The 12,093-nt window shown below is 40.2% G+C and overlaps 1 protein-coding gene across 1 annotated transcript in view; it reads left to right on the top strand.

Moving 5' to 3' along the window:
* Positions 1-3,612: 3,612 nt before the first annotated feature.
* Positions 3,613-12,093, top strand: part of LOC306866037 (uncharacterized protein) — an 11,421-nt gene continuing 2,940 nt past the window's right edge. Inside the window, exons 1-12 of the mRNA XM_079410995.1 lie at positions 3,613-4,202; positions 5,577-5,786; positions 5,999-6,163; positions 6,319-6,393; positions 6,488-6,662; positions 6,836-6,927; positions 7,677-7,756; positions 7,917-8,041; positions 8,126-8,225; positions 8,315-8,704; positions 8,932-10,326; positions 11,607-11,708. Of these exons, the coding sequence (XP_079267121.1) occupies positions 3,649-4,202; positions 5,577-5,786; positions 5,999-6,163; positions 6,319-6,393; positions 6,488-6,662; positions 6,836-6,927; positions 7,677-7,756; positions 7,917-8,041; positions 8,126-8,225; positions 8,315-8,704; positions 8,932-10,326; positions 11,607-11,708 (3,463 nt within the window). The 5' untranslated portion in view covers positions 3,613-3,648. The remainder of the gene's footprint in view (positions 4,203-5,576; positions 5,787-5,998; positions 6,164-6,318; positions 6,394-6,487; positions 6,663-6,835; positions 6,928-7,676; positions 7,757-7,916; positions 8,042-8,125; positions 8,226-8,314; positions 8,705-8,931; positions 10,327-11,606; positions 11,709-12,093) is intronic.

The following is a 12,093-nucleotide window of genomic DNA, read 5'->3' as shown; positions in this document are numbered from 1 at the left end:
GTGTGTGTGTGTGCGTGCGTGCATGTTTATGTGGTTTATGAGGACACAAATTTGTATAATGACATGGGTATGACAGAGGTATTACAATATGAAGGTGGTTTATGAGGACACTGCCTATGTCCCCGTAATTCAAAAGGCTTAAAAAACATACTAAATGGTGTTTTTTGAAAATCTATAAATGCACAAAGTTTCCTGTGAGGGCTAAGTTTAGGTGTAGCGTTGGTGTAGGGCAATAGCACACACAGTTTGTTCAGTATAAAAACCATTACGCCTATGGAGAGTCCCCATAAACCACTAAAACCAACGTGTGTGTGTGTGTGTGTGTGTGTGTGTGTGTGTGTGTGTGTGTGCATGTGTGTGTGTGTGTTTACTATATTTATTTAAATACATCATATTATTTTATATTATCAAATATTATTTAAAATAATAAAAAATGTATATATATATGTATATATATATATATATATATACATACATATTATTTTATATTATCATATATACATATATTGTTTAAAATAATACATTCATAACAAATGTATTTGACCACTTTCTGTAATGTGATGAACTACACCTGTGGATTTATCTGTTATGTCACTTGTGTGAACTTGAGGGGAAACTAGTTTGATAAAAAGATAAATTCGACCTAAATTGTTTGCAGATACTATTTGGTCAAAATAAAAATAATTTAAAATATTTTTTTGAAAATTATCTGTGAATATGCATGAAGCAAGCAAACGTATCATGTTATAAATAAGGTCAAGCGAGTCCACTATAGAAAGTCAGGTAAAATATTTGTGCTCCCTGCTCATTAAAACTATAACTTAGCACTGAAAATGCTGTATTACTGTCTATGTCTATCCCAAATATAACATTTATGTTTCCTTGTCTGTGGCACGGAGGGTAACGCAGGGTCAAATGAGGTGGGGTACATCTAATCAGGAAACCCAGAGGCTGTGGTCCGGGGGGAAGGGGCTTGTTTGGGGTAATTATGCTGCCCTCACACAGCGGCAGATGGTTTGGGAGGGGGACTGGGAAGAAGGTTGATGTTAGTAACAAAGCCAAAACTGGTCTGATGCAGGAAATTAGCTACAAGAAAAATGAAAGACTGTTTCCTTTGCTCTCTCTCTCGCTCTCTTTCACTGACTATATTCCCCTTAAAATAGTTAAAAAAGCTCTTTGGCCATCAAACTGATACACATATGAGCAATGGAGGATCAAGAGGATAAAGTAAAGTAAAAAAGTAAAGTCGTGACGTATTGTCAAGTATGGTGACCCATACTCGAAATTGGTGCTCTGCGTTTAACCCATCCAAGTGCACACACACAGCAGTGAGTAGTGAACAAATGCACACACACACACACACACACACCGTGAACACACACCCGGAGCAGTGGGCAGCCATGCTGCAGCGCCCGGGGAGCAATTGGGGGTTCGGTGCCTTGCTCAAGGGCACCTCAGTCGTGGTATTGAGGGTGGAGAGAGCGCTGGACATTCCCTCCCCTCACCTACAATCCCTGCCGGCCGGGGGCTCGAACTCGCAACCTTTCAATTACGAGTCCGACTCTCTAACCATTAGGCCACGACTTCCCCTAGGATGAGTGTATTTGAAGGGAGAGGCTTGTGTGTCTGACGCAGATTTGCATAAGGGGAATGTTTTTCAGCACGTAATTGGGCTCTGCACTTCCTGGTTCAAGCTGGGCCATTAATCTGAGCCTGGCCAGGTTAAAACCATTAGACCAGCAGAAGGTCTGCACCATCTGCACTCAGCTCATACCAGAATAAGGCCAATGAAGAGAAGTGAGGGGGTGCTTGAATGAACCCTGGCCAATCTGTGTGTGTGTATACATGCATGATGAAAGCGCTCAGAGCAATATATTCAGACCCTCCTCCTGGCAAACAGCCGCACTGTCCGAAACAAACGTCTGAAGCATGCTGAATGAAAATGAGCATTTTAGGCTTTGGGTAACACACCTGCCCTTTTAAAATGTTGGAGCAGCTGGGTTACCACTGTGCTGCTTATCCAAATGCTAAGCTGATATCAACAACAGGCCACCTGCAGTGCAGACGTTACCCATGCACTTTTTAATCTGCCGTGGCAACAATTAAGGTGCCATGCCCTGAGAAAGGCCTCTGTAAATTAAGACACTGCCAGGTGCATCGCTTTTCCAAGCCGTCCGAGAGAATCTAATTCAGATTTTCAAACACATTTGGAGTTTATCGATTGTAAAGTGTGCTGGGTTTATTACTACATAATAGGCCTACACATGTATAAGTTGTTTAAGAATTTCATATAGTGCTGATGTTAAAGATCAACATTGATTAGGCATTGGCATTATTTGTTTAAAGTAGAAAAGTTTATGTTACTCCCCTTTCAAAAAAGTAGGTACAGTATGTTACTGAAGATAACTATATTTATATACAATTATATTTACATGATATTTCAGGGTAAAAGAATAGCATCTATGGTACATGTCCAAAAATAAAACATTTTGGGGTGAAGAGAACATGCCAAACTCATTGTGGTTAGCACATATTATAGCTAAAGCTCATTCAGATGAATTTGAGCAGTCTGAAATAGGCCTAATTCATGAAACAGAGAGAATTTCAGAGGAAATGCTTTGTTTATATATTTAATTGTAGGCCTAAGTGTACATTTGTAAATGTAACCAATTATCCCAATGAATTAAATGGATTAGTTTACAGTGAAATTGTGGTGTTTTATGACCCATGTGTTTATGCTTCTTACGTGTGTAAACTTGTTTTTCGTCCTCTTATTATTTTTTTATTATTAATTTTTTTCTTTACTTTCACTGTTTCTATGTCATTACTGGTTCTAGCTTGTAAAGTTACTATTCTGGTCGATATTTAAAATTATGTATTGCTTGTACATATTTCGATCAAAACGTCTGCGAAATGAACAACTGGAAACGTAAAATGTAGCCATGTGTCCTGAGGTTGCATTTTGATCGATTTGCGCCATCTAGTTGTCATTGAATTATAAACTCCAACAGAAGAAACGGTATGTGACTACATCACACTTTCTTTTTTAATGCCATACGTTTCACAATAAAACAGTAAAATGCTTTTATTCATCAATTCACATGTCAGGAGAAGGTAAGTACTAATCAAATGTAAAGAAAGATCTCTCTCTCTCTCTGTGTGTGTGTGTGTGTGTGTGTGTGTGTGGTTTTTGAAAGAAGTCTGCATTATTTGATCAAAAATATAGTAACAGTGAAATTGTATTCCTATTTTAAAGAACTGTTTATTTATAGTTATAAATATATTTTCAAACGCCATTTATTCCTGCGATGGCAAAGCTTCATTTTCAGCATCATTCGTTGTTCAGTGCCACATGATCCTTCAGAAATCATTCTAATATGCTGATTTGATAGAGTTTTTATTTTCTTTATTCTCATGGGTGAAAATGGTGAGTATTGGCAAACTATAAAACAATGAGTACTTGAAGGCTTTGTGCCGTTATTAAATATATATTTAAATATGTAATATAAACAGAAATGCTAGTGTTGCTTTGCATTACAACGCTAGTGGGCGATACAACACTGTAATCATCAGTTTCATCGAGACGTAAACAACGCGCGCGGGCGCGGGGAATTATGGGATATCTTCCCTCGGCGGCGCGGTGCCGCCATGTCTCCTGAAGATAAGCGGCGGCTAGTCGTTTTTTCCGCAGCGGTGTTCTCTTTATTCCTCCTTTTACTCGTGTTGAGCTACATACCAGCTTATTTGTACATACTTTTTATCTGTGTCGTGTCTTGTGTCGTTTATTTTCACAAAGCGGAGGAGTTGCAGCTCTTCGAGAGACTAGGCCTCAATCCTCGCCGTGGACTGAGCGTCCCGTCGGCTCTGCTGCGCTGGTTACCGGGCAGGACTTTGAGCGGAGTCCCGGCCGCCGGCAGAAACAAGTTACGTAAAAGTGATGCTAGAAATTCCTTCGCGTCACCCAGCGATAGACACTTTGGGGGCTCGTATTATAGAAGAGACCACACGCTCAGTGACTCGGTGTTCAGCCCTCGGGATATACTCATGGGAAGTTACCTCGCCAAGGCTGAAGAAAGCCCCTCCGCAGCGGTGAGGCCCGCTGGAGGATCGGGGGCTTTCATGCACCCCAGAGATCAGTTCCGGGAGAGACTCGCCCGACCTAATCATGCTGTGCACACCCCTAACAGAAGACTGTCATTCGGGTAAACACCAAATGCTTTGTCTTGTAGCTTTCTCTGTCTAAGATTTTTCTGTTTACGCTCTAATTAAACACATGCAGCATCTATCAAGATCGTGTTTGTACACGTTTGGCATTCTCGGTTGTTCTAACACGTAAGTTGCCCCAGTTTTCCCTCCATGATTTGAAAATGTGGGAGTTCCTGGAGCCGGTCAGGCGCACTGCTCCTCCTACACCAGTTTAGACGCCCGACACTACACGTGTAGGGTTGCATAAAGCTTTCCACTTAACATTAAACCGCTTTGTGCTCGCACTTGCATCGTGAATGCCTTTGTCTGCTCATACTTGGAATTAGAAACACAATTAATTTATTTTCTTTAGTCAAAGGATCAAATTTAATATTTGCGTTTATAATTCTAATGTAACACTTCATTTGTTTTATTTTGGAATTTGTCACCATGCTGTACAGTCTGCTATTCAGCATAGGTTTTTTTTTGGGCGCACTTGTTTCACTTTGTTCTATACCTATATGACTGACTTCAGAGAAAGAAATATTAGATGTTTAGAAAGTGGTTCTTTTCCGTAGTTCGGGATGCATATTTCTTTTTTGAAGGAAGTGTCTTGTGCTTACCAATGCTTCCTTTAATTGAACAAAAATAGCCCTTAATAAATAACCTTTTTTCTGTTTGAATGGGTAATTATATTTATTTGTTTGAATATTAAAAAAAAAAATATATATATATATATATATATATATATATATATATATATATATATATATATATAATAATATTGAATATAGTTAATAATTTATTCCTGTGATGGCAAAGCTGAATTTTCAGTGTCACCTAATCACTCAGAAATCATTCTAATATGTTGATTTGGTGGTCAAGAAACAATTCTTTCTCATTAATGTTGAAAAGCATTTTTGTTGTGTAATATTTTGTGGGAATGGGATTAAAAATCTGGATTTTTTTTGTGTAGGAAGTTTAAAATAGCATTGATTTGAATTAGAGATCTTTTGTAATAGTCTTTTATTGAGTCCTTGATTAATGAAAGTATTAATTTCTTTACTTTTTTTTAAATAAATGGGGCATCACGGTTTCCACAAAAAATATTACTGATCAGATCAACATTGATCAGTTTCGATATTGATAAGAACAGTTGAGCTCTAAATTAGCATGTTGCAAAGATGATTTAAATAATATTTTACAATACTATTAATATAATTTACTTCATATTTTTATCAAATAAATGGTGAACATAGGAAACCTTTGATCTTTTAAAAACAAAAGCATTAGTAGTGCAAGGTTTATTATTTTTTTCTGTGAGGGTGTTTAAGTTTTTGAAGATCTTTTGAAGCACTAACGGTTACCTGTTGATGTTTCAATGCCATTAGCGACCCTGTGGGCACTGCAAGTCGGTTCACCATCACCCCTCAAAGACATTACCCCCTTCAGCAGACGGGGACGTCCCCCGTTGGAGTGATGCCACCTGCAAACTGGGATGGTGTCCGTAAGAAGAATGTCCTCACCCAACGCAATTCCCCTGTTGTTCACAGTCCGGTCATGGTGAAGATTGCCAGACCAGACCCCACTCGATCATCATTGTGAGTCGCTTTAAATTCTGTAGAGTGAATGAAGTGCACTAGCATTAAAATAGTTTTGTATTAGCCTGTAGTCTAATTAAATCCTGTTTGGGATTAGTTCTCTCCTAAAACCTTGTCTATAGCTGTCACACGCTTTTGCTGCAGGATTAAATTGGAGGACATTGTCAAGAGAATTTTGCTTTGCTAATATGTAAATGCTACATTGTTTCTAGCTTCAATCACCTGAACTCCCCTGGAGCAGTCAAGTCTCCAGGTATTGGAGCCCAGACAGACCCCTGCTCCAGAGAAGCTGTTCTGAGCGTGCTCAGAGAGAGCAGGAAGAGGGAGGTTGATGAGGAGGACAGGAGTGCTTCCTCTGGCCAGAAGAGCAAAAGGAGGTATGTAATGGTGAGAAAGTGCCCAAATGAAAGTCGTCACCCAATCTTATTCTCTTTTGAGTTTGTTAGGTTGTGACTTTCCATGGTATGTAGAACTTAGAGGGTTTGTTCTTGGTTTTTGTAGTTTCACTGAATAATTGTCTTGTTCTCATCAGGCGACATGACAGCAGTGGAAGTTCTCAGTCAGCGTTTGAGCCGCTTCTTGCAAATGGAGCTCAGCTTGTGCCAAAGTAGGTGACCATACACCTTCCACTGTAATATCTGCCTCTGTTAAACATTGAGTTTTATTACATTATCTCTGCTTACGTGTCCTCTCCTCCTCAGACCTGGCAGTCTAAAGAGAGGGATGAACTCTTCTCTCAACGAAGAGTCCATTATGAAGCGGTCTCGCACCTCCTCTATCAGCTCTGTAAGTGGTGCTCCTGTTCCCAGTGGAGTGCCTGGATCTGTCCGAAATCCCATTCGCAGTTCTTACAGCTCTTCACAGGGTTATCTGCAGGTATTTCATTTGACCATTTTCTCATAGTCTCATAATGTTGCGGATTGAGGAAATGCAATAAGAAATTATTAAAATTGGTAGTTAGTGAGCATATTGATGATTATTGCTTTACGTTTTTTGTACTGTTGTGTTTTGTATTCAGTGACTCAATTCCTTAAATTTTGCGTTTCCAGAGAAGAGCAGCATCCAGTCTCAGTCTTTCTCCTTTCACAAGCCCAGGAGGATCTCGGTGTCAGACTCCAGAGCGAGCTGCCAAGAAAGCAAGGTAGGAATCTTTAAATGTTCGCTACCATTCATTGGTGTCTGAACGACTTTTTAATAAGTTTCTTGTTCATCAAGGCTGTTTATTTTTTTGTTGTTGTCTTTACTGTTACTGCAAAAAAGCAGGTTGAGTTAAAAATTGTTTATTTTGTAAAAGTGTGTCTCGAGATTAGTGGTCAACTGATATCGTTTTTTTGACTGCCGATAATTAAATGTTCATTAGTCATTCAAAGATTTGTTTAAATGATATAAATGTGTATTTGCTGAATGCTGAAGGCAAACGAGAAAATATTATGTTTATACCGTTAATACTTTTTTTAATACATTTTAATTACTTTGTTTAACAGTTCTATCTGGTCATTAGACTTATATCCATGTTAGACAGAACTGTTAACGACAACAGCGAACGAGGGAGAATGTGAACACTGTGTGTTCAGGCGCTGCCGTTCTTAGCACCATCAAAATAAGTCCACCGCACTGTCAAAATAAAAGTCCCGCCTTGAACACATTGGATAAACAGAAAAACTTATCGGCCGATGCCGATATTTCAAAAATGCCAAATAATGGCTGATATATTGGCCATGGCGATATATCGGTCGACCACTACTAGAGATTCATGTCTCATTCTGTTGTGTAAACACAGCTGCAAAGTGCTTAATCGATATCAGATGAGCGCACAAATTCTCTCGATTATGCAGGGTCTGCTTAAGACATTCTTTTGTTAATCTGTTCATAAAATGTTTTGTGCTGTAGGGAGGACGATGCTACCTCACCAAGTTCTACATCCTTTGTGAAGATGGATAAGGTGGCAACTGACCCTGCACCTGCTACAAGTGAGGAAACGTGTTGCCTCGTTCATATAATGACTTTTTTAATTTATTAACTAATTTATTGCAATTTTATATAATATAGCATTGATTAATGTTATAAATTAAAGATTAAATGTTTTGCACCAGGAATGCTACAATTTCATTTTGAGTTTATTTCAACCAGCTAAAGTTACTCCAAAATCTGAGGCACCTGTTGCAACATCGACATCTGATTCTGGAGGTGGCAGTGGCAAACGTAAGCGCAAAATCCAGCTGGTGACTACAAATAGAGGAGATCAGATTTATTTGGTAAGTTACAAAGCTGCTATTGTTACACATTTCCACCACACATTTGCCTAGTGGATATTCATCACTGTAACGTTGTGTCTGCAGCCACCACCTCCTGAACTTGGCTATACGATCACAGTGAAAGATCTAGATATGGAGAAGAAAGCAGCTCTCAGCCAGATACAGAAGGTCCTGGAGGAGCCTGGTATGTTCTGTTTACTCTCACCTGGATTGGCTATAAATACAATGAAATGCTTGCAGCTAACTGTTACCTTTTTTTTTTTTTTTTTCCAGAGCCAGAGATCCCTCCTCCATCTTCTGAACCCACCCCAGTTCCGGCTCCCTCTTTAACCCTGTTCTCTCAGCCAGCTCCAACTTCTTCATCTGGGTCTGCACCTGCCGTGAGCACAGCACCCTCTCTGATTTCTTTCTCCACACCTGTGCCTGAGACCACACCAGCCACTACTACAACTCCCGCTCCAACTATCGACCTCACCATCACGGCGCCCAGTGTGGCAAGTACTGCACCCCTGACTCTCACCTCAGCCCCCTCCATCTCTTCCACCCCAGCTGCCCCAACTGCTCCATCTTCAAGCATCTCAAACCCTCTCCTGGAGTCCCTGAAAAACATGAAGAATAATCCACTTCTCAATGCTCCCACTCTAATGGGCACGACCACTGCAGGTTTGTAGAAATTTTCCATTGTTTTTACAGATTTGGGGTAATTGTTTTTTTTTGTTTTTTGTCAGGGTTGTTTGTTGAATAGAATGTTCAAAAGAACAGCACGCATTTAAAATAACCTTTATTTACATTTATAAATGTGTTTTCTTTAAAAATGATTAATGTTTTTCTATGGGTACTTGATCCATGCATTTTAACATGACATTGTATGCCTTTGTCACTCTATACAGCTCCAACAGTGTCTGTGTCCAGTCTTCCTACACCTGCTGTTGCCCCCACAAACCCGAGCAGTGGAGTTGTCAAATCTGAGTCTGGCCCTACCGCTCTGCAACCCTCATTCTCTACCCCATCCACCATATCAACACCATCCTCCAAGCCAGCCACTTCCATGCCCTCTGCCTTCGCTCAGATCCTGGCCCGACCTCTTCAACCAACATCAAGCAAGCCAGCCCTGGGGGGAGGAGGTAGCCTGTTCAGTTTGATTAAACCCGTGGCCACTCCTGCATCCGAGCCTCCTAAATCCACAGTTGCTGCATCTATGACCACAGTTGTACCAGTCAATAGCATTAGCAATCCCCTGTCATCTGGGTTTAAGCCTATTTTTGGTGCAGCAAGCACCACGCCTGCTTCCACAGCAGAGGTCAAACCCACCCAGCCCACCTTCAAGCCTTTATTTGGCACAGGAAGTGGCATTAGCGCCTTCGGGCAGACAGCCACACCAACGACATCAACCCCTGCTGCTCCAGCTTCACAGAACAGTGGGATGTTATTTGGTGGATTAACCAGTACCCAGCCAGCGAAGGTGTCCACATCATCTGCCGCCCCAACCACGCAAACTTCTTCCCAATCTCTGTTTGGAAACTGGACTGCAACAAACACATCTGCTCCTGCCACAAACACCACGTTCCAGTTTGGAGCCACAACGACGGCCGCCCCTACATTGAACACCAACACTGTTAATGCTAGTGGCACCACCTCTGCTTTTCAGTTTGGAGCAGCAAAACCTGCTCCTGCCCCTCAAGCCCAAAGCGCATTCACTTTTGGCCAGCTGTCGGCAAACCAGAACTCCACATCCACTCCGTTTGGTGGGTTTGGCATGACCGGCAGTACCACTACATCCTCAGAGACGCCCACAACGCAAACCACTTTCGGAAGCTCAACCTTCACTGCATCATCAACCTTCCCAGCCTCTACACAGCAGACCCCTGCTGCTCCAAAGCCTTTCACATTTGGTGCTGGAGGTGGAAGTAGCAGCACAACACCATTCATGTTTGGAGCCGCCGCTACCAGCACAGCAGCGCCTGCATTTGGGACTAACAGTCAGCCTACGTTCGGTGGAGCTGGCTTCTCTTTTGGAAACACCACCACCCCTTCTGCGGCTCCTGTCTTTGGGGCCTCCACACAGACTGCGGCTCCTCTCCCTGCCCCGGCTCCTACGTTCACCTTTGGAGGGGTGGCAACAGCCACTCAGAATCCTGCTCCGAGTACTCCGGCACCTCCTGCTTCTGGAGGGTTTAATTTTGGGGCGTCGCACTCAGCTACACCGTTTGGAACCCCTGCGCCTGCAGCTCAAACACCAGGGTTTTCATTTGGAGCCAACAACACTGATAACAAGCCTGCTTTTGGTAAGTCTTTTTCTATTGAGGAAGGTTGTATTTGACATTGATAGATTGTAGTGGCTGATGATATGCTCTCACATATCAGCACTGTCCATAAAAAAAAAGTATTGGTTTATATCAACCTCTAGTGTGTGTGTATATATGTGTATATAAACAAGAGAGAGAGAGAGAGATGTAGGCAATTATATTGTGAACACAACACAATAAAAACTGGTGAAACTTGTAAATAATAAACTACATAATCATTGCTATTTTGCAATCAAGTAGTATGGTTATTTATAATTGGTTCATATTTTGTTTGAATAAATCATGACAAGACCAGATAAAACCAGTTTGCAACCTGCAGTTCCTGTGCCAGTTTTCTTTGATACTGATTATTGGGTGGCATTTACTCCTTTTCCTCCCACAGATGCTCCATCCAGCAGTTACTTGTATTACCAGATTTTGTCAATCGTGCAAAAACATGTATACTGTAAATTGTGTTCAAAATTAGCAGTAACTTGCCTTTTGTGCTCCTGATTTGTGTCTTTGACCAGAGGTTATGATCTAGAATATAAGTACGCTGCAAGATTTGTTTTTTTACTGCACTTCTTGCAATCTTCTCATCTATCACCCTGACAGGCACAATGTTAAAAAATTAAATGTAGCGATTTAGGCTGTATTGCTGCCCAGGTTTTATTTGAATTTATTTTGGACTGGAAATTACCTGAAGTTTATTTAGCATCAAGTAGGATGTAATGTTCATTATTTAAAAAAAAATAAAAAATCTATGTAGTTCTTTTTCTCAATGAGTGATAACAAGAACAGGCTGGGCGGTTTAAGTGGCATTTCAAATTTCTAAAATTAAATGAGCTTCTATATTTGTCATATTCATATACATATAAATTAAGCTAAAATATTACATGAGAAACTTCAACTAATTTTCAGTTATAATTGCTAAAATAAGCAATTATAACTGAAACTGAAAATAATAATAATAATTATTATTAGAAAGATTAATAGAAAACGTTTACCAAAACATTTGGTTATTAAAATAAAAAACGAAAATTAAATTAAACTGAAATAATATGAAAAAAACCTTAAATACTTGTGTATATAAATAATTCTAAAACGACACTAAATGATTTCACTTAAAACCAGAGTATTACAGCATAGTGTGTGCACTGCACAGTGGTTGGTATTTTGTATTTGGGCTTGGTTAGCAGTAAGTGGATGTTATTTATTGATTTGGACTAAACCCAGTAAAGCAGTGATATTACACTCTTGTCTGTCCTGTGTTGTCTTAGGAACATCAACTCCTGCTTTTGGCCAGGCATCTGCAGGAATGTCAATGCCATTTGGCAGTCCTGGAACCCCAGGGTTTGGAGCAATGGGCGCCTCACCGTTTGGTAAAATACAGTCACTTCTAGTTTTTTTTAAAGGGGTCATATGACGTTGCTAAAAAGAACATTATTTGGTGTAATGCAATGTATTTACGCGGTTCGGGGTTCAAAAAATACATTACTTTCCACATACTGTGTTATTGTTGCTCCTCTCGAGACTAAAACAATAAAACCCACTATAAACGAGGCATTTGTTGCATTCAGTGAGGACTTAATTACTGATTATAATGACTTGTATAGCCTTTTTACACACTGTGTTGCGCCGTGCCGCGTAAACATAACACCATATCTGCATTTGTGATCGGAGAAATGACAAACAAGCACTACTCTACACTGATCAAAACTCGTGTTTGAATATTCAGTAGCAAATTCTTTAAATATCGAAACTTAC

This window comes from Barbus barbus (assembly GCF_936440315.1).
Source record: "Barbus barbus genome assembly, chromosome: 47".
NCBI classification, from domain to species: Eukaryota; Metazoa; Chordata; class Actinopteri; order Cypriniformes; family Cyprinidae; genus Barbus; species Barbus barbus.
This window is presented reverse-complemented; position numbering and strand designations above follow the sequence as displayed.